This window comes from Grammomys surdaster, unplaced genomic scaffold (genome assembly GCF_004785775.1).
Source record: "Grammomys surdaster isolate TR1022 unplaced genomic scaffold, NIH_TR_1.0 131, whole genome shotgun sequence".
Taxonomy (NCBI): domain Eukaryota; kingdom Metazoa; phylum Chordata; class Mammalia; order Rodentia; family Muridae; genus Grammomys; species Grammomys surdaster.
Window position 1 is genome coordinate 1,579,250 of NW_021604589.1, and position 23,405 is coordinate 1,602,654.

Below are 23,405 nucleotides of genomic sequence, written 5' to 3' on the forward strand. Positions count from 1 at the left end.
TTGATCGACAAGCTGTGTTCCTTCTGAAGTTACAGGAGAGACAGCTTATTTTTTTTTTTTTTTACCTTCTAGAGGCTGCTTGTTCATGGATATGCCCTCCATCCTGAAAGCCAGAAGCTTAACATCTTCTGGTCTATCTGTAATGTCTATTTTCTCACCTGTGATTCCGTCCTTCCTTCTCTGTCAGGGTCTTACATGATTATGTGGGTTCACACTCAGAACCCAGAATAAACATCTGTGGCAGGGTGAATTCCTTAGAAAAGAGGCGTTCAACCTGCCTCTCCTCTCTGGCTTATGTCATGACACAGCAAGAAAGGCCCACCCCCACATCCTCAGGGACTTTAACATAATCACATTTGTAAATTCTTAGGTCACCAAAGATCACAGGTTCTTAGGTTCCAAGAACTAGAATGTGGACAACTTTGGAGAGGTATGGGAAATGAATTAACAATATATAGGTAATTTATTTGGTGAGGAGTATGTATTGATTATAGGGCAATTGGAGGATGCTCCCAAATCGTGCGAGTTTGTGGTGAGGTAGGGAGATGGCCTCTTTGGACATGTAATGAAGAAGTGATCTGTGTATGCAGTATGGTGGGGGAATGAGGAGTGGAGGAGCCTGGACTTGGAGTAGCTTAGGTAGAGAGTACAGGTTTGAATCCATCAGGAGAGTCCAGCTAGCTAGGGCTCATGCATGATATGAGACCTGAGGGCCATTAGGGAGGGTTCCACTTGGATTTGCAGCGACAGAGGCTGCTGTAGCACGTAGCAAGGCTGTTAGGTAACACACTACTGATGTAAAGCTGGTTCCTATTTACATGCACGTCTTCAACATGACTGATAATCCAAATCATAGTAAGGCTTAAAAAGAGGAGACTGCCCCCCCCAAAAAAGAAAAAAACCAAAACGCAGTGGACAGTAGGGTAAGAACAGATCAGGGAATCTTTTAAAGAACACTTGAGGAACACACAAGAAAGTCTGGGGAAATCACTAGAAATAGGGCTGGGGATGTAGCTCAGAGGTAGAGTGTTTGCCTATTGTGTGTGATGCTCTACATTTCAGTACTAGTCCTGGAAAAAGGAAAACAATAACAAAAAAGAAGGGCCGATGAAATGGCTGAGCAAGATAAAGGTGCTTGCTGCCAAGCCTGATCTGTCACTGGTAGGTACAAGGTGGAAGGAGAGAACCAACTCCCGAAAGTTGATCTCTGACCTCTACACACATGCCGTGACACAAATCAACCCCATACAAAACCACACTGTAAATGAATGTAATTTTTTACATGAAGAAGAGGAGGAGGAGGCAGGTGAGAAAGGTCTTCTGGGAGTAGAATGTTCCTGTTTTTTCCAAGTGAAATATTCAGACAAGGAACCAGTTCCCAGGATGTAGTTAGGTACGCCCCATAAACACTACCATTAAGGGATTTCATCATTGATAAGAGACTCAGACTTCCATACTCTTGGTTTCAGGTACCCTGGGACACTGAAGGACTTGAACTCATTACACTTTTATCAAGGTCGCAGAATATCTTAGTCAAGGTTAATTAGTGCTAGTTATCCTTGTGCAGTGCTTTTACATTTCCAAAAGCTTTATAATTTATTGATCTTTTTTATTTTTTTGTAGCCTGTATGGCTGTGTTACAGGAAAGGACAGAATGTGGGGATCAGATCATAGCCAATAGTGTTCTATAGCAGTGGTTTTTGCAAAGGAAGAAGCCTTTTCCTTTCAGATGCAAAAACTGTAATATTTTGGAAACATTGGGGATAAATATAAAGGCACTTGAGGTTTACTAACCACTTGACCGTGATGAAATTAGCATGCTTTTAAACCATGTTCCTCTCCTCTCTTAGGCTTTTTGGTTCTGTTTGTTACCTAATTAGGTTGCTTGTATAACTGGAGAGGCCATCACTAGCTATCTACCTCCCTCAACCCCCTCTCTCACCATTTTATCTTTTTTCTTTTGAGACAGGTCCCATGTAGCTCAGGCGGGTTTTGAACTTGCTGTGTAGTACAGTCATATCCTATTTTGTGTGTCGCTGAGGCTCAAACCCAGCAAATCCTGCACGCTAGGCAAGTGCTTTATCAACTGAACTACATCTTAGACCCTCAGCTACCATCTTTAGAACTTGTCGTGTTGTCTGAGGACTAAGTCACTGTTTTCTCTGTTCTCACTTCCCCAGCCTTCTGCTTCTACAGTGGCTCTTGCATGCTTGCTCCCAGCTGATGTCATTCTGTCTGTCTCTGGATGAGGCCATGCGAACCAGGCCCAGAGAGGTCACTCCTGATCCTTCCTTCCCAGTGACTCCTTGTAGCCCCTCTTTGTACTTTGCTTCTTTCCCTGCTGCTCTTGGTGTCATTTAGACTTGACACTTGTTTCCCTTGCTTTTTCATCTTCAACATCTTTCTTATCCACTCACCCCTCTGTTAGCCAGTGTTTCTTTAGAGTGGTTTTTAAAGTTTGTTCTGTGGGCCAGCAATGGTAACACATGCTTTTTTGCCACTCAGAAGGCAGAGGCAGGCAAATCTCTGAGTTTGAGGCTAGCCAGGTCTACAGACTGAGTTCTAGGACATCCATGGGTACACAGAGAAACCCTGTCTTGAAAAAACCAAACTAAATCCAACCCAACCCAACCCAACCCAACCCAACCCAACCCAACCCACCTCCAAAACAACCCCCCAACCAAACCAAACCAAACCAACCAACAAAAAGCAAAAAAGGAAAAGTATTCTTTGACAGTTTCAAACATACATACACACACACACACACACACACACACATATATATAATGCATCTTGATCATATCTAACCCAAATCCCGCTAACCACCACTAGACCCTCCCCATGTTTCTCCCTCCCATTCTCTTCTAGCTAGCACATTTTTGTTTTTATTTTTAATTAACTAGTTAATTAATTGATTTTATGTATGACCGCTCTGCTGCATGTAATGAAAAAGTCAGCAATCTTCAGCCCTTTCTTTGACACCCTCAACTCTATTCCCTCCTTCTCCTGGCCTCTAGCTTCAGGTTTCAAAATCATTGTTATCACATTGCTCTGTTAAGAATTTTCAAATTTCCTTTGGTGTGGGAGGAATACTTAATAGCCTTAGGTGGCCAGTGTCTTTGCTTCCTCTCCATCCTTACCCTTACACTTCAGTTTTGGAAATGAGTTTTTTGAGTCTGGATGTATTTACAAATTTCATACCTAATGATGAACACAAAGGTAAGCTAGTTAAGTTCTATCTATCCTCTTTATCCATCCATCCATCCATCCATCCATCCATCCATCCATCCATCCAATCTGTCTTTAAACTTTTCCTCTTCTTTCTTCTTTTTTTTTTTTTAAATTTAGAGATAGCCTTATTATGTAGGCTTCCTCTCCCCCCTTTTAAAATTCTCTTTTTCTTTTCTTTTTAAAAAAGATTGTGTGCCACTGCACCGGACCCTTTTTTTAAAAAGAAATTATCTATTTATATTTTATGTGTCTGATTGTTTTGCGTGTATATATGCACCACATGCATGCTTGGATCCCAGGGTTCAGATGGCTCCAAACAGTTTCTGGAAGTACTGATGCGATCAGATATTTTCTTAGAAATTCTTCCATTAAGAAATTCCAGTTGTCGGGCTGGAGAGATGGCTCAGTGGTTAAGAGCACTGACTGCACTTCCAGAGGTCCTGAGTTCAAATCCCAGCAACCACATGGTGGCTCACAACCATCTGTAATGGAATCTGATGCCCTCTTCTGGTGTGTCTGAAGACAGCTACAGTGTATTCATATATAATAAATAAATCTTTAAAAAAAAAAAAAAAAAAAAAAGAAAAAGAAATTCCAGTTGTCAAAGATTCCTTCACAGCTGTATGTGATAGTCAGAAGAAGCCATCAGATCTCCTGGAACTGGTGACAAGGATGTCTGTGAGCTGCCATGTGGGTGCTGGGAACAGAATCCGAATCCTGTGCAAGAGCAACCATGCTCTCTTAATTTCTGAGCTATCTCTCTACTGTCCCATTTTGTTCTTAATTGGTTAATTTTACTCTATTCTCAATAGTTCATAACAGTATATTCCTTAATTACCATAGTCACTGGAAACTGAAGCAGTTTACCTTCAAAGACTTTAGGTAGCTGGACCCAATATAATAAATTAGGGTGAATTGCCTGAAGAATCATAGTGCACCTCTGACAAGAAACCAGGTGACTTTATCACTTGTATTGGAACTCGAATGGAATTTAAATGGAAACTGAGGATCTGAATATGTATAGAACGTTTTAGGAGTCTGTGACAGCGCTTGTGAACTTACCTGCCTTTTCCTAGAAGGGGCCCTACAAAGGGCTGAGCAACTTAGAAGCAGTTTGGCTTCCTAAACTGGAGGCTGCCCTTTCTCACTTTCTTTGAATAACACTTAATCTAGCCTTCATTAATCAGCCAAAGAAGAGAGGGAGAAATGCTAAGAGTTAGGACAATTCAGAATCAAGCACTCCTTCCAATTAGAGGTATAATCCACCTCCAGTCCTTCCCCTCAGTGACTCTTGGAGCTCGCTTGGATCCCAGGGTTCAGATGGCTCCAAACTTTTTCTGGAGGTACTGATAAGATCAGATATTTTCTTAGAAATTCTTCCTTTAAGAAATTCCAGTTACCAAAGATTCCTTTAGAGCCATATGTGATATTCTGTGTGGAGGGGTGGGCATAAGGGATCTTCTATGAGAAACCTGAGCAATTCTATTAGAATAGGTTGACTTACTCGACTGCACTCTGATCTAACAACTTAAACAAATAAAACCCAACATGACTGGGCGTGGTCAAGCAGGCCTTTAATACCAGTATTTAGGAGGCACAGGTACACTGATCACTGTGAGCTGAATCCATCTTGTTCACATAGTGAGTTTCAGGACAGCCAGAACTTTACAGTGAGACCTTTTCTAAAAAAAACAACCCCCCCAAACCTATAAACGTCAAACCACCCCCCAAAACCCCATGAAATAAAACACTGAATCATTGTAAACAGAACTGAGGAAAAGCAATTACCAGGTCAGCGAGAGCAGATTTTATAAGCATCTTCGTTCTGAGTTTTAGTGGTGTGACTCAGAAGACAGATCTGAAATGTTTTTTTTTGGGGGGGGTTCATTCATTCATTCATTCATTCACTCATTCAGTTTCTTCCTTCAGTTCATTTCCACTGTCTGGAAAGACACTGGTAAAGAAAAGCTACAACTGCCCTCCCTACTCATACAGAGGCATGCAGGAGATGGCTGAGAGAAGGCCAATGAGGAGGAAAGGTCTTCTGCAGGGCCACACACAGAGGCTATATGGCTCTGTGACATGGACAGCTGAGCAGAGGTCTCCAAGTTTACAAGGATTTCATTTAGGGCAGGGTGGCATGGAGGGGTTAATTAATGGGACTTGACAGATTGCATATGAAGAAGGAGATACCAGCAGTGTTGCTGGGCTTTTGAGTCACAGGAAGTACAAGGATAGAGGGGAGAGAGATATAGGTAGATAGACAGTTTGCTGTAAGTACGTGTTTGTGTAGGTGTGCACACATGTGCATTGTGTTTTGTTACAGCATGTCATAGATTGGTGATGTCTGGTGTCTTTCTCAATGGCTCTAGTTTTTTGAGACAGGGTTACTCACTGAACTTGGAGCTAATGGATTCACATAAACTAGTTGGCTGTGAGACCTCCAGGGTTACACATATCTGTATGTGTGCTGCCACATCTGACTTGTATTGGGTACTAGGAAGGATCTTAACTCAAGTCCTCATGCATGGAAGGCACTTTAACCAGATGAATTATCTCCCAAGATCTCGTCTCTTTGTTTTGTTGTATCTTTTTGAGACAAGGTCTCCTGCATCCCAGGATGGTTTAGAAGTCCTTATTAGCCAAGAATGGTCTTGGACTTCTGATCCTCCTGCCTCTTCATCCCTAGTGCCGGAGTTGGATTGTTGTGTTTAACTACCATGTCTGGTTTATGAGGTGCTGGAAATCAAACCCAGGGCTTTGTACTTGCTGGCCCAGTACTCGACCAGTGGAGCTATACCAGCCCTCTTTCTTCATTTTTCTTTTCTTTTTTACCTCCCTTCCTCCCCATCTCCCTCTTTTCTTCCTTCCCTCTGTCCTTCCTCCTTCCTTCTCTCCTTCTCTCTTTATTTCTTCCTTTCTTAATATCTTACTTTGTAGCCCTATCTGTCTTGGAACTCACTTTGTAGACCAGAACTCACAGAGATCCTCCTGCCTATGCCTCCTGAGTACTGGGATTTCAGGTGTATACCACCATTCCCTGTTTATGACATTCTAGGGATCAAACCCAGGGCTTCATGAGTGCTAGACAAGGATTCTACCAATCAAGCTACATACTCAGCTCCCTGATAAATTATTTTGTAAGTGATTGGAATGAGAGATTAGAGTCAGCGATAAGGAGTTTATAGTTTGAGAACATGTCTGGTGGCTGCTTCTCGTCTGGAACACCAGGACAACTGATTAGGTACAGTATTCAAGGGAATCTTTTCCTAACAAGTGTTTCTCTAAAATGAAAGCTGAAAATCTGAGAAATGACATCCTTGCAAGATGATAAAATTGGACTTATTTGATTCCAGGTCATTGACATGCCTGAACACAACCCTGGCGATTTGGGAGGAACAATGAGACTGGGATTAAGACGAACTGTTTTCACAACTGAAAATTCCATACTGAGTAAGTTTTCCAGAGTTTTGATTTTTATAGGACATTGGGGTGGTTCATATGGCTGGGCCAGGACCATCCCTCTTGGAGCATGCGCAACCCTACTCTTTCCAGCAGCTGTGGCTCTCACCCAGCTACCTCTTCTTGCTGCCTGTCACTTGAGGCATTTGATCTCTCCCCATTCAAGTTCATTTTCAAGAGTATTGGCTATGCACAAACTAACCCACTGAACAGTGTTCTAGGGATCAGATGACAATGGGTGCCATACTGTGTCCTGTACCTGCAGAAGTTCCCTTAGGAGTAAGAACACAAATTTAAGTCTTTTTTGAATTTATGGACCAATGTTAAAAATGCCTCCCTCTTTCACTGTTTCCTTTCTGTTTGTTTGAGTCAGTGTATCATGTGTTATGCTAGAAACCTAAATGAATGCATTCGGATCTTTCCACAATGTTAGCATTTATTGAATAGCAAAGTTTATCAGTTTCAATGACAGAGTCCTGTTTGGCTGAAGTGAATGCAAGTTCTTTATTCCAATCTTGTCCTTTTAAGATTTATTTTATTTTAAATTATGCATATGTGTCTGTGTATGTGTATATGTATGTGTGAGTGCAAGAAGCCCCTGGAAGCCAGAAAAAGGTGTCAGTTCCCTTGGAGCTGGAGTTACAGGTGGTTGTTGACTGCCTGATATGGGTTTTGGAATCCATTGGGTCCTTTGCAAGGGCAACAAGTGCTCTTAACTGCTGAGCTATCTCTCCATGCCCCTTTATGCCAATCTTAATGACTGGTATTAATTCTCATATCTCATAGCATACAGTAAATATATCTGAATACCTCCCTACTTATATATGGGTTACAGAAGGAATACAAGTTGAAGAGGCCATAGCAAAGTTGAAGAGGTTTCAGAGTGGGCTGAGAAAGTCTATATAGACAAAATAACATAACAAACCAGACTGGTCCCAGGAGTGAGTGACTGGTGGAACATCTGAGGTCAGATTTGGGAGCTGAGCAGTAAAAAGGTCGAACTGGGTGCAGAGCAGAAAATACAGCAGGAAGTGGGTGAAGAGTTGATCCAGGTCTAGATGGACGAACAGGTAATGGGCAGGCAGTTGAATAGGCAACACCAAGAGTGAAGGACCAAGCAGAGTCTATTACTGCTTCTTTGCCTTTCAGTTGTTTCAAACCAACCAACCAACCAACCAACCAACCAACCAACCAACCAACCAGTTAATGAAAAAGATGATTGAAAATTATGTACTGTAAAGGATTTGGTGATGATAGTATTAAACTTTTATAAAAACATCATCATGCTCAGTATATTTTAAGACTTGATGGTACTAAGAGTGACCTAAGATTTATTTTTTATAGTAAATCAAAGATGATTATTATGAATCTCAAATTTGTTTTACATTTGTCTTGAGTGTGACTGTGATCTCTATCTCCCTCTGTCTGTCTGTCTCTGTCTCTGTCTCTCTCTGTCTCTCTCTCTCTCTCTCTCTCTCTCTCTGTGTGTGTGTGTGTGTGTGTGTTTGTCTCCGTCTGTCCGTCCGTCTGTCCTTTACCTTCTGAGACAGAGACAGCTCCATGGCCCTGAATTTTATGAAGCTTAAACAAAGTACCAGAGATATTTTTTTTACAGAGACATAATACCTATAGCATATAATTCATCTATTAGTTTATTGGTTTTCGTTGTACTCACAGAGCTGTTCAGCCATCTCTAGGATATCCACAAAAGTTGTCCTGCCATCAGTAGTGACAATTTCAGATCATTGTCATCACCTTCAATAGACATTCTGTACTCTTCAGTTGTTACCACCTTGAACCCCCTCAGCCTCTGACAATCATTTATTCATTTTTTAAAAATTTACCGATTCTGGCCTTTTCGTGCAAATGGAACCACATGAAATAAGGTCTGTCATGGTTTCCATCACGTAGTACACTGTTTTCAAGTGTCATCCATGCTGTGGCATGTATTAATATTTCATTTCTTGTAATGGCTATATAATAGTCCATTGTGTGGTTGTACCAGAATTTTATTTTATTTTATTTTTTATTTTTTTTTTATTGGATGATTTATTTACATTTCCTATGTTGTCCCCTTACCCCATCCCCCACCACCCCCTCGGAACCCCCAATCCCCTCACCCCTCCTCCTTCTTCTCTGTGGATGTAACCTCTATCTACCCCCCCCCACGCTCCCACCTCCCCACCCTCAAAATTCCCACCCCCTGGGGCATCCAGCCTTCATGAGGTCAAGGTTCTCTTCTTCCACCTATGCCCAGCAGGGCCCTCCACTTTTACATATTCAGCTGAAGCCCTGGATCCCCCCCTAAGTGCTCCCAGGCTGGTTGTACCAGAATTTTAAATGTCTGCTTTTGGGCTTATGGGCGCTTTTTAATCAATGATTTATTAAATTTGATTGTTTGAATTTTATGTATTTTTAAAAAATTTTTTTTTGAGATAAGGACTCATATAGCCTAGGTTGGCTTCAAACTCATTGTGTAGCCAAGGATGACCTTGATCCTCCTGCCTTTCTCTTCCCTTTGGAGCCACTCCCGGTGTATGCAGTGCTGGAGATCACACCCAGGGCACTTGCTCTCCCAACTGAGCCACAGCCCCGGTTCCTGATTGCATTTATTTTAAATTGTGTTTCCTTACAAAAGGCAGGTGGCATATGAACCTGTAGGTTTTAGCAAGTGTGAAGTTTTGCCTCTCTTCTTGGTGAGACTAACTTCCCATGTTGTCTCTGGCAAATGTAAGGGATAACAACACTCTCCCCATTGTTCTATAGAATGTCATTTCTTAACAAAACAAAACAAAACAAAACAAAACAAAACAAAACAAAAACAAAATAAAAGCCTTATAACATTATACAGGGTTTTGGCTCCCTAGTTGGCATATTGATTTTGTAGGATTTTTTGTTTTTTACAAGCTGACACGTTTATTTTAGATGCTTCTTTTCAAGTCAGTACATTTTTTTGCAAGGCTGCAATCAGCAAAGTACATTTGCCTATACTACCTGTAAAAATGATTGACTATTTTGAGCTGGATGTAGTGCCAAATACCTTTGATCCCAACACTTGGGAGGTAGGAGAATCTCTGAAAGTTTAAGGTCAGCCTGGTCTACACAGTGAGTTCCAGGACAGGCAGAACTACACAGAGAGACCTTATCTTGAAAAAACTAAAAACCAACCAAACAAAATGGTTAGCCATTTTGACAGTGTTTTGATTGTTTCTCTCTCTGCCTGACTGTCTGCTTCCTTCTTCCCTCCCTCCCTCCCTCCCTCCCTCCCTCCCTCCCTCCCTTCCTTCCTTCTTTCTTTCTTGATTTCAATTTGATTTGTAGGCCTGTATTTGCAGTGCTTTGGATGAGGGACATAAAGGGAAGTAAAGAGCTCTTTAATAAAAGAATGCCCTCCAGCAGAACAAAACCTGAATGCTCTTCTATTGAGGGATAATTCCTGTTTTTCTTACGTCACTTATTAATCCAATAGGGGTTTTGAAAGCCAAATTCACTCTTTCTGAGTCAGAGTATAAGTATAAATTTATTTGGACAAAGGTACCGGTAGTCATCTTTTACTTGGTTTGTAAGAAATGGATTCACAGGAGCTTGTTTCTGCCCTGTGTCCTCTGAGATTGTATTTTGTTTTGTTTGGTTTTGTTTCAAGGGCTTTCAGAGATGAGAATGTAGCTCAGCTGATAGAATGCTTGCCTGTCATGCATGAAGCCCTGGGTTCCATTTCCCTGCATCGAATAATGTGCATACCTGTGATCACAGCACTCAGGGAGAAGAGGCAAGAGGACATGGTAGCACATGCCTTTAATCCCAGCACTTGGGAGGCAGAGACAGGTGGATTTCTATGAGTTTGAGACCAGTCTGGTCTACATAGTGAGTTCCAGGACAGTCAGGGATGTTACACAGAGAAACCCTGTCTTGAACCTCCCCTTCCACTCCCCCCTCTACCATGACCCTGCAAAAAATTCAAGGATATACTCTGCTGCATAGCAAGTTTGAGGCCTGCCTGTCTCAAAGTGGGGCGGGGGCCTTTAAATAAAAGGGCTAATGATAGTATGTGTGTATAATTGTCAAAGCTGCCTTAAAGGTCATTAAAACACCAGATGTTTTGTAAAATGTTTATGACTAAGTTTGATTATCTCTGGTCTTCTCTGAACTTTATTGTCCTTAATATTTATATTTTATTGTAATATAACTTTTTTGTGTATTTGGCCTTTGTGCCTATTTTTGGGGAATTTAGTGTGTGTGTTTGTGTTTTTTAATTTTTTCATTTTTTGAGATTTATATCATTTTACCTCTCTACCCAATCCGACTCCTCCTGTGTATCCATGCAACTCCTTCTCAAATTCATGTCTTCTTCTCTTAATATTAGTGTGTGTGTATATGTGTGTGTGTGTGTATAACCTATTGAGTCTATTTAGTGTTTACTAATATGTACAAGTGTTTAGGGCTGACATCTTGGGATTGGATAACCTGTCAAAGAGCTTGTCCTTGGAGAAATCTGATCCACCCTTTCTCAGCAGCCATAGTGTACACACACACACACACACACACACACACACACACAAACACACACAGTTGTTGCTGTGATTTTGAGCCAGGGTTTCATGTATTTAGTTCCATACTGGCCTGGAACTCACTATATAGGCAAAAACCTTGAACACCTCTTGCCTCCACCTGCCAAAACTGAGGTTATCAGATTGCTTGTCATTGTCCCTGTCTCCATCTTCCTTCTCTCCCCTCACCCCTCAGATCTTGTTACTCAGGTTGGCTTTGAACTCTTGGGCTCAAGTAGTCTTCTGAGTGCTGAGGACTCCGGATGTATACCAGTGTACCTGGCCCTGGGCAGGTAGTGTTTCAGTTAAGGATCCCTAATGTGCTGATTCATTTTCTACGGATAATCAGATTGGTTCCAGCATTTTATAAGAAGAATGCTGATTGGGAGATCTCCACACAGGGTTTTTGTTCCTTTGAATGTTTCCTCAGAATAGATTTCCAGGAGTTGGGTTATTAGGTTCAAAGCTATGAACAGTTTATGGCTGGTAATTGTGCTAGATTGTTTGAAAGGAGGGTGAGTGAGTTCAGTCTGTAATTACCTGCTGTTATCTCGCAATCTTGGTTGTCTTCTCACATTCTTAGTTTGCTCGCTGTGTTCTTGAGAAGTTACTCTTCATTGCTGCCTTTGAGTTTGCGTTTTTTCCATTGCTACACAGCCCCCTTTCTTCTTCTCCAACTGTTGGTTTGCTTGGATATAGACTGCTTAGGTCTCAGGTCTTATTAGCAGGGGGAAATCTTCCTGTCCCCAAGTCTATCACCCAAATGATCTAAAACAGTGGTTGATACATTTTTCCAATGAAGGATCAGCCATAGAGGCTGGAGAACTAGTTTAGGGGTTCAGAGCACATTCTGCTCTTCCAGAGGACCTTGGTTTGACTCCCAGCACCCATATCAGTCAGATCATAATTGTCTGTAACTCCAGCTCCAGGAGATCTGACACCTCTGGTCTCTCCAGGCACCAGTATTCATGTACATGTGTACTCATGTACTCATGCCTACATACAGATATATTGATAATTAAACATAATGACCACAATAAATCTTTTTAAAAAACGGACTAGCCACCATGCTGTACAGGTAGGCAATATAACCTTATTGATGGACACTGAAATTTAATCTTGGATCATTTCCTGTGTCTTTTGAAATCTTTTCCAATTATTTGAAATACAGAAACTGAACAAAGATGAGGGGTCATTGCTGGTGATGGGCTGGCTGACTTGTGGTCTGAACAAGAAGGGACAGGAATAAAAGATGGCATTTCCTCACTTTCTGTTAAGTGTCAGAGAGTAAAGTCCAAGCCATTTATTTTAATCCCGCATCTCTAGTATTTGGTTGAGGAAATGGTGGCCTGAAAGGCAAAAAGGCATTTGAGAAGTTGGGAGAGTCAGAAGCAGGTCTTGTGACGCTGCCCAGATGTTGGCTTTTAGCCTTCTACGGAGAGTGCCTCCCTGGCCCTACAGTCCCACTGTGAAAAAATTATACTCCGAATTGTAACTTTTTTATAGTTTTTATTTTGAGATGGGGGTCTCATTAAGTTACCCTGGGTACCTTTAAATTCACTCCATAACGCAGGCATGCCTTGAACTTGTAATCTTCCTGTGTCAGTCTGTGGAGTAGCTGGATTTACAGTCCTGTGCCACAAGTCCTGACTTCAAAAACGTAATTAAAAAATTGTGTGTGTGTGTGTGCGTGCGCGCACGCGCGCGTGTGTGTTCTCCCGTGAGAGTACTTCAGGCTAGCTGTTCCTAGAACTGCTCATAATCTCGGCTTCACCTCCCATCTCCTCATAGGAACACTGGGATTATAGATGGGTGCCACCACAACCAGCTTTTTGTGAGTTCCGGGGAGCCAGACTTAGATAGGTCCTTACACTGGTACTGCAAGTACTTTGTTCAGTAAGCCAAATCCCAGTCACAAAATGTAATTCTCAAAGCACACATCGTACAGATACCAGGGTCACCCAGAACTCTCTTTTCAGATTTATGTACTTTATTGCATGCTGTTATACGTCAATTATAAAAGTACATTTTATATCGGAAGTTAGATAATGTGTTTTTTTTGTCCCCGGAATGGCACTGTTAGTTAATTGAAGTCAGTGAGAAACAGCCCAGGGTAGGTCAATATGAAAGGCAATCCCTCTGGGCTGGTGAGCTGGCTCACCAGGTAAAAGTGCTTGCCACTAAGCCTGATGACCCGAGTTCAATCCCCAGAAGCCATGGGGTGGGTAGAAGGAAAGAACTGACTCCTTCCTGTAAATTGTCCTTTGACCTCCACATGTGCACTGTGGCACATGAATGCCACCCCACATACAATAAGTGAATTAAAAAGATAAAAATAACATGTGGTGTGTTGAAGGACAAATTCAGAAGGCAGTATGGCTTGAGATGGGCAGATGAGGTGACAGAGGGCTGTGGGTATGCTGCTGATGCTGGTTATTAAACCATTGCTTTGCCTATGGCTCTTCACAGAACACAAACAGTGACGTGATAAAGCACAAAGAATTGACACAAAGTTCAGAGCTAATGTAGGGGATGGGTGACAACTTGTTTGTTAGTGTCACAGACCCTAGGCTTAATTAGTTATAGTCAAGTCTCACACACATACCAAGGCATCTAGGAAGGGAAGCAAATCTTAGTCTGTCTTGAGTATGATTTTCAAACTAAATGTCCGTTCCTAGAAAGAACATGTGTCTGGATTGTTCAGTTAACAGGGTTGAATACGTCTCAGTCTAATACCTTGTCTTCAGCAGGTATAGGAATCAAGCCAAAGCTGTGGCTAAGGTGAAAATTGGATGCTTTTCTTTTCTTTTTTTCATTTCTTTTCTTCACAGTTTTGAGCCACCATGTGGGTGCTAGGAATCAAACAGGGATCCTCTGAGAGAACAACTGGGGCTTCTAACTGCTGGGTCAGCTCTCCAGTTCCAGAAGTGTAACATTTTAAGAGAAGACTTCAGGGGCTAAGGAGGTGGTTCAGTCAGTAAAGTACCTGCTGGGTAAGCATGAAGACCCAAGTTCAGATCCCCCCCAGGACCCATGTAAAAGCTAGGTGAGGTAGTATACATCTGTCACCACAGCAGTGGGGCACAGAAGGGGCCAGGAGACAGGCAGATCCCTGGAACTTATGGTCACCCAGCCTATCCAAATCAGTGAGTTCTCGGGCCAGTGAGAGACCCTGTGGCAAAGCATAAGGTAGAGAGCGATTGAGAGAGATACCAGACAAGGAACACTGGCCTCCATACATACATATACCCATCTGAAGATGTATGCATACTACATACACACTTAATAGATGTATATGTAAAATATACTCAGTATGAGAGAGAGAGAGAATGCGTCACTCCTTCCTTCCTTCCTTCCTTCCTTCCTTCCTTCCTTCCTTCCTTCCTTCCTTCCTTCCTTCCTTCCTTCCTTTCAGGGACTTTGCCTGCTTTTTCTCATTAAGAAAAAGAGCTTGCCTTGTACAACTTTAAGCCCAGCAGTCAAGTCAGAGGCAGGTGGATCTCTGAGTTTAATGTCAGACTGGTCTACAGAGTGAGTTCCATGACACCCAGGGCCACACAGAGAGACCTTGTCTTGAAAAAACTTACCAAACCAACCAACCAACCAACCAACCAACCAACCAACCAACCAGTTAGTGATATAATGCCTCCGTGCTTTCCAACTGTGTATCACTGTGCTGTTTCCCATTTGTCTTTGATTTTCATGAATCAGTAGTACAAAGGTGATCCCAAGTGGCCCCACTCTTTGGTAGTAACCTCACATGGAGCTCTCTTAAGGGTGCTTTTTGCCCCAAATCTCCCCACTTCTCTAAAACATCTGAACTATTCACTATTATTCATTTCATTACCACACTCTGTCTGCATGGACAGAATTGCAGATAGAAGCATGACCATGGTCATCATGCATGCAGAGGCATGGAATTGGCATTTTTTTTGTTCTAAGTCAAAAGCTCAGATAAAGTCACAAGGCTTTAATTTGGTCATCGACAGTTGAGCCTTCTATTCCAGCTTCAGTGATGTCTTTGAGAATTCAATAGCAGCTCTGTCTACTGAGTGGAGCCTGGCTCCTGATTCTGTAGAGTTTGACAGTAGCTGCAGCATTTTGTCCCTTGGATGTGTGCTGGGGCCTGCACCATGAGGGCTGCTGCTGTGGGGATAGTTAGTCACTGTCCTCTTAGTGTGTTCCACTGTTGTGACCTGATTGAGTGGCGTTTGCTGATGGAGCTGGCTCTGTCCATATGATCCTGTGGTCACTGAGCACCCATCTTGTAGTTCCTGTGCCCTGGGTGTTGCTGAAGACACTGCTCTGAGCTGCAGTGGTGCAGCTCCGTGGCTGTTTAAATGCCTCCGTGCCTGATTTGCAGCCACGCACTCCTGGGTAAGAAGCACAGGGAAACGAGGTGCCTTCATTTAATCCACTGCTCTGCTCATCCTGATGCTAGCTAGTTTCCGTCTGTTGTCTGTTAATGCGGCAGCGAACAGCTTTGAGGTCAAATCTTCATCTTCATTTCAGCCCCACCTCAAACCTCAGGTAGTTCTAGAATCTCTGAGAGTTGTGGTGTGTGTGTGCATGTGTGTTCATGTATGTTTGTGTGTATAGGGGTGTGTGTGTGTGTGTATATATATATATATATATGTGCATGAGCATGTGTATGTTTACATATGATTGTGTGTGTATGTTTGTGTTTGTGTATGTAGATACATATGTGCTGTAGCATGTGTGTGTTTATATATGATTGTGTATATGTATGTTTGTATGTGTAGGTACAGATGTGCCATAGCATGTGTGTGTTTATATATGATTGTGTATATGTTTGTGGATGTAGGTATATATGTGCAATAGCATGTGTGTGTTTATATGATTGTGTGTGTGTATGCTTGTGTATGTAGGTACATATGTGCCATAGCATGTGTGTATTTATATATGAGTGTGTGTATGCTTGTGTATGTAGGTACATATGTGTCATAGCATGTGTGTGTTTATATATGATGGTGTGTGTGTGTGTGCATATATGTGACACAGAGCATGTATGGATATCAGAGAACATCTGAGTCCACTCTGGCCTTTGACTTTGTTGAGGCAGGCGTCTCTTGTTTCCTCTGTTGTGCTGTGTACTTGAGGCTAGCTGGCTGGAAAGCTTCCAGTCGGGTCTCCTTTTCCACCCTCAGTCTTGCTGTCAAATGACATTTGACTTTTCACATGGGTTCTGGGAACTGAACTTGGGTTGTCAGGCTTTTGATGTAGATGCTTGTATGTGCTGAGCCATCTCCCCGGCCCAAACTCAGGATCTTGTGCGTGCTAGGCTAGCATTCCACCACCAAAACACTTTACCAGTGAGCTACACTCTTTGTCCAGAAGTCATAGTTTAGGGTTAAAGTGTATTTTTAGGGTGGGATATGCAGAAATGTGCACAGTAGTGTAAGAAAATATGCAGGTAGCTCTGGGGACATGGCTCAGTTGGTAGAGTGCTTCTTTTGTATATGCAAAGCCCTGGGTTTGACTTCCAAGCACCCCCTAAAAGTTGGGCGTAGGTGCTGGGGAGATGGCTCAGTGGGTACAGTACTTGCCATGAGAGCATGTGAACCTGAGTTCAGATCCTCAGCACCATGTAAAAGAACTGGGCATGGTGGTGGTTCTTACAATCGTAGTACTGGGTAGGCTGGGACTAGAGAATTGCTACAGGGGTTTCTACCAGAAGACAAGAAAATCTAGATTATTCTTGGAGTCTGGTCCTTTCCATGCCTCTGTTAGAGATCACAGAGGCTTTCTCTACATTCTTGCCGTGGGTGTGCTTCTGAAGTTTATCACTCAGTGCTAATTCTATTCTTATGTCTTCACAGAGAAGCTTTATGGTGATGTTCCATACATAGAAGAAAGACACCGACATCGGTATGAGGTAGGTCTTTCATCTGAATTACTGAGGGATGTGGATACCTGGTGCAATGAATCCCAGCAATTGTAAGTGGGCCCTTTGAGAAAAGTGCTCATAATATCTGTGAGGATAGCATGCAGGCAAAATCATCAAAGGATGCTACTGAGATGAAAGAGTAGACGATAACGGAGTATCATAGAACCTGAATGCATCTGGACAGGCACGGCAGAAAGACTACCCTAAACCAAACCAAGTTCACCATTTTTCCTTAACCCCTGCCGCTTGTTTCTCAGCTTTAAGAAAGATAGATAGCATCCAACAAGGAGCCAAATGCTTCTGGCACTGGAATGAGTGTCTGGATCTTGTATGGCGGATTATAGCTTTCAGGAGCCTCTTCCGAAATTCATAGCTTGAGGTTTAGTGTCCCATGACTCAAAGGAGTTAACTGCTGAGATTGCAACAGACATGGCATCTGGAACTGTGTATGGTCGTGGTGGGGTTACTTAGTCAACCATGACATATTGGGCTTTGAAGATAGGAATTTCTTGTCATTGTTTATTCAAACCAATTTGAACAATAAGGACATTATTAGCTCAGATCACAGGTAGACTTGAAACATGGTACAACCAGGACTCTTGTTCCCATGGTTCTCTCAGCCTTCCTTTTCTGTGTGTCTGGTTTGCCCAGAGTGGTCTCTTTCATCATTGTGAGGTGGTTGTCAGCAGCAACTGAAGCATGGAATTTTTCTTCTGTCTGATTAGGTCACATTTTTTTTTTAATTTGTCTGTTGGTTTTGCTTTTTGAGACAGGATCTCACTATGTATCTCTGGCTGGCCTGGAATGCCCATGTAGACTAGGCAGGCCTTAAACTCACAGAGATCTCCCTGCCCCTGTCTCCCAGATACTGGGGTTAAATGCTTGTGCCACCAGTCGAAAAAAACTTTGAGACACAGTCTCATGTATCCCAAGTTGGTTTGGAACCCCATACATACCTGAGAATGCCTTAAATTCCTGATCCTCTAACCTCTACATCCTCAGTGTAAGATAACAGGCATGTGTTATCATGCTCAATTTTATGTGGTGCTGGGAACTGAACATTTTTGATGCATGGTAGGCAAGCACTCTACCAACTGAGTTACATCCCGGGCCCTAATTGGGTCAACTTTAATTATCTGTCAGCCTGCAAATTTGTACCATCACCAGTGCCATGCTGAACATTGGAGGCCTTCAACCTAAGTTTTCACTATATCTGCCAAGAAGAATGGGTATCTTAATCACTGTTCTATTCCTGTGAAGAGACAGCATGGCCAAGGCAACTCTTATAAAATAAAGCGTTTCACTGGTGACTCACTAACAGTTTTAAGAGGTTTTAGTCCATCATCATCATAGCAGGGAGCATGGCTGCACACATAGAGCTGGAGCAATAGTTGAAAGCTACATCCTGATACACAGGCTGAGAGAAAGAGCTGCTGGCCTGCCCATCCCCCAGTGACACACTTCCTCTAACAAGGCCACACCTATTAATCATTCTCAAATAGTACCACTCTTTAACAACTGAGCATTCAAATATCTGAGCTACCTTAATCAGGGTTCTCTAAAGTTACAGAACTTATGGACTCTCTCTGTATATTGAAGGAAATTATTGGAATGACTTACAGTCTGCAGTCCAACTAACCCAACAGTGGGCAGCTGTGAATGGGAAGTCCAAGAATCTAGTAGTTGCTCAGTCCCACAAGGCTAGGTATTTCAGCTGGTCTTCTGAGTGAGCTGAACTCCTGAAGTAGGTTCTAACAGATGTGCTGGCAAGTAAGTGCAAGCAGGCAGAGGAGAAGGAAGCCTTCCTCCTTCCATTGTCCATATATAGGCCTCCAGCAGAAGATATGGCCCAGATTAAAGGTATGTACCACCAGGCCTGGACATAAGCTATTCTTTACGTGGAACTTGCTCTATCCCAGGCTAGCATTGAACTTAGAGATTTGGTTGCCTCTGTCTCCTGGGATTAAAGACGTGTACCATCTTACCTGGACCTAAGCTTATCATGGCCACTATGCCTCAAGATCTGGATCACATGTGTGCACTCCATTTCTGGATTGCAGTTCATTCCACAGATAGTTAACTTAACAACTAGGACTAGTAATCACATGAGCCTATGGAGGCCACTCTTATTCAAATGGTCACAGTGGGTTATTGTATTTGGCTTGACCAACTGGAGTCAGCTTCTGGAATGGGACAGATAAGAGCCCCAAGACCAAAGGAAAGAAGAACTTCAGTCCTCAATCAAGTCTGTGATTTGGAGGCTTGGAGTGATGGCTCAGAGGATAAAGTGCTTGCCCCACAAATGTGAGGACTAGAATTTAGATGCTAGCACCTACATAAATGCTGGGCAAATGTGATAGCTTGCCTATAATCCCAGCACCCAGAAAGGCTAAGACAGGATCCTTTGGATAAGCTTGGCAAACTCCAGGTTCATTAGGAGATCCCACCTCAGTAGGCTATCTAAGAAGACACCTGACATCAACCTCTGGCTTCCACATCCATGAACACACATGTGCACATGCACTCATACCCGTGTGTACCCATACATATGCAAACATGTTTGTATACATGCACACTATAAGATACACATGTAAAAATTATAAGAATTTGAGGATAGATAGTGTATGTTACTTTATTGTTGCTTTGTAGAATACAGACAAAAGAAACTGAAATATTTATTTTGGTTCATGGTTTAAGGAGATATAGGCCATAACTCTAAGGAAGTCGGGATGGGGGAGTATAAGGTAGCTGATACCATTTTTCCAGGGCATAGGAAGGAGGGAGGGAGAAGGGAAAGAGGAGTGGAGGGATGGGAGGAGGAATACTGATATTCAGTTAATTTTTTCCTTTTTATTCAGTCCAGAACTCTAGCCATGGGGTAGTGTTGCCTACATCAGGGTATATCTTCCCTTTTTAGTCAGTTAACTCTTTGGAAATGCCCTTATTACATGCCCAGAAGTGTGTCTCCTAGATGATTCTAAATCTAGTCAAACTGACAAAGATTAGCCATCAAAGATTGTTAAGGGCACTTAAATTGAGGAAGCAGCAAATATAGGATGTCTCTAAGTAGCTGGTGTCACAGTTCTGATTCAGAATATTTACATTGCCATAGTGCTTTGCTTTGAGTCCTATCAGCATTAATCTTCCAGGTTCATGTTATTTGAATTAGACTTTGTATCTCAGGTTCATCATGAATTTAGAATTAGATTTGGGATGTTGAATGTAGAAATTAAGTAGAGGATCAATGCACTGGAAAAATTCGCCAACTGATGCAGGACCTCTTTATAAGCTGTTCAAAGACTTGAATCTCTCACATTTCCAGGTGAACCCTAACCTGATCAACCAATTTGAGAATAAAGACCTTTGTTTTGTCGGTGAGGATGTAGATGGGAAGAGGATGGAAATTATTGAATTGACAAGTAAGTGGGTTCTTTGTTTCTACAAAGCTCCATGATGACCTAACACTTTTTTGTCTAAAACAGACTAATTTGGGATCTAGTTCATTGTTCCCTCCCCCAATTCCTCAATCATTTGAAACACATACAAAACGTCAGAATGTACGGAAAACACATTGCATATCACTTTGGGACCTATTACTTTGAACTTAGCATTGATATCTGCATTTTCTGAAGTCTACCAACTGGACAAGTAGTAGGCATCTTTGCCATCTCCCCTCTCTATCCTGTGTCAGCTCTGAGCTACATACTCTGCAGAAAGCACACGGCTCCTTGTCCACTGGCTCTCTTCTTGTTCCTTCCCTTGCTCTTGGTGGTCATTGTGGATGTCTATTTCATGAGAGGCCCAGATCCTCTCCTGACTCTTTTTACTGCTTGTACTTAAAGTGCAACCTTGGCCTAATCATTGAATTTCTGGACACTAATCGCTGCACTTAGGGTTTTTTGTAAGACCAAACAAGGGGCTGGAGATGTAGTTCAGTTGGTCGAATGGTTGCTTCCCATGTACAGATCCCTAGGTTTGGTCCCCAGCACAATATAACCTGGGCATGGTGGCCCAGTCCTGGAAAGTAATCCTGGCCGGAGGAGCAGAAGTTCAAGGTTACATAGTGTGGACAGCATAGGCTATGTGAGACCCTGTATTAAAACAAAACCCAAAGGGCTGGACTCCTATTGAGGAAGGGAGCCTGGTGTGCTGGCTCATATGTGTAATCCCAGGACTTGGAAAGTTTTGATTCAGGAGGATTGCTTTGATTTAAAGGCAAGCCTGGGCTTGTAGTGAGTTTGAGGCAGGTCTTGGTTACATGAAATAAATAAGTAGCACAGAAATTATTTATGGCTAAGCTAGAAGACCCTGAAAATATAGGCCCAAAAGCACACATTTGTTATTGACAAGACATAAGGCAGTGAGCAGTCTTCACATTCATTCAGCTCTGCAACGACCTAGCTTGTCTCAGCTTTTATCTTGCCCAGGGGTCAGCTCCAGTCTGCTCATTTGTGTGTGTGTGTGTGTGTGTGTGTGTGTGTGTGTGTGTATTGAACTAATACTTTTTCCACATTTTCAAATGATTAAAAAAATTTAAAAGAATATTTATGACATGAAAAAATAATTCTGTAATTATGTGACATTTGCGTTTCTGTGTCCATAAATAGTCTTATTGGAGATTGGTGTAGGGGTGGAAAGGTGTGACCTTTTCTTCACTCATCATAAAGGTCACAGCTGACATTCCTGTGATACAAGATTAATAAAAGAAAAGCAAGGGATGAGGATTGGCTTGGTGGTAGGAGGCCCTTGGTTCAGTCCTCCACACTGGAAGAAAAGAAGCAGATAAATAAAAGAGAAAAACACGTTCTAGTTATCGTTTTTGTTGTGATATACTGCTATGACCAAAACAACATGGGAAGGAAAGAGTTTATTTCATCCTACAGGATATAATCCATCATCAAGGGAAGCCAAGGCAGGAGCTTGAAGGAAAACCACAGAGGTATGCTGTGAATTGGCTTGTTTTTAGGCTTATTTCTAGATAGCTTTCTTATTTAGCCCAGGACCACCTGCCTAGGAACGGTACTGTTTACAATAGCCTGTCCCTGTAACATCAATTAGCAGTCAAGAAAGTACTCCACAGACACGACCATAGGTTAATCTGATGGAGGCAATGCTTCAACTGAGAGTTCTTCCCAGGAGTGTCAAGTTGACAACAGAGATTACCTGTCACAACTCTACCCCTTGTCAGTGTGACACTCAAACCCATTACTGTTAAATCATAACTTCCTTTCTTATCCTAAGATCTTGTGTTGGTATCACAATATACAGCCTTCCAGTTTTTAAAGTATCACAGTCTTGGACAATTTTTATGCTTTAATAGTCCAGTATCTCTTTAAAAATCCAAAGCTTCTTAACTGTGGGTTCTTGTGAAATTAAAAACAAACAAACAGACAGACAAATTATATTCTTTCTTATTTGAAGAGAGAACCAGGGCACAGGTACAATCAGATGAAAGCTAAACCAGAGTCTTTAAAAAAGTTCCCTGTCCACCACAATCTAGGACTCATTCTTGATCTTCTGAGATCCCAGGGATTTGGTAGACCCACTCCTCTGGCTCTGCCACCTGCAGCACACCATTTGTGTTATACATTGTGGCTGGCTTCATGCCACACCTGCCACTGTCCTTGGCTGTTGCTCCAATGTCCTGGAATCTCCAGTAATCTGAGGTCTCCACTGCAGCTGGGGTTGCACCTTCATCAGCGGCCTTCCATGGCTTCTCTTCCAGGATCCCAAGTCCAGCACATGGCACCAAGCTTCATCTTCTCTCCACTACACTTTCAGTTCTTCAGCTTTCATGCTGCCTCTACCAAGGCCACTGTCAGGCAGTGGTGGCACACGGCTTTAACCCCAGCACTTGGGAGGCAGAGGCAGGTGGATCTCTGAGTTTTAGGCCAGCCCTGTCTACAGAGTGAATTCCAGGACAGCCAGGGCTACACAGAGAAACTTTGCCTTATAAAACTAACTCCACCCCACCCCACAACCATGTTGTCCACTGTTATACATTAATAAGGTAAACACTGACCAAACTAACTTAGGGAGAAAAGAAAGGGCTCATTTCATCTTACAAGTTACAGTCCATCAAGGGAAGCTAAGCAAGAACATAAGGCAGGATCTTGAATCAAAAACCATGGAGATATACTGCTTGCTGTAAGCCCCCAAGCTTACGTCCAGCTTCATTTCTTATCCAGCCCAGGCCTACCAGCCCTCCTGGAGAAAGGGAGGACACTGCTCACAGGTGCTGGCCTTCCTCTATCACT

At 42.5% G+C, this 23,405-nt stretch overlaps 1 protein-coding gene across 4 annotated transcripts in view; it reads left to right on the forward strand.

Moving 5' to 3' along the window:
- Positions 1 to 23,405, forward strand: part of Ctps2 (CTP synthase 2) — a 117,475-nt gene that overhangs the window by 63,705 nt on the left and 30,365 nt on the right. For all 4 annotated transcript variants that reach the window (XM_028761967.1, XM_028761973.1, XM_028761977.1 and 1 more), the window contains exons 14-16: positions 6,588 to 6,684; positions 17,081 to 17,136; positions 20,471 to 20,567. In XM_028761967.1, the coding sequence (XP_028617800.1) occupies positions 6,588 to 6,684; positions 17,081 to 17,136; positions 20,471 to 20,567 (250 nt within the window). The remainder of the gene's footprint in view (positions 1 to 6,587; positions 6,685 to 17,080; positions 17,137 to 20,470; positions 20,568 to 23,405) is intronic.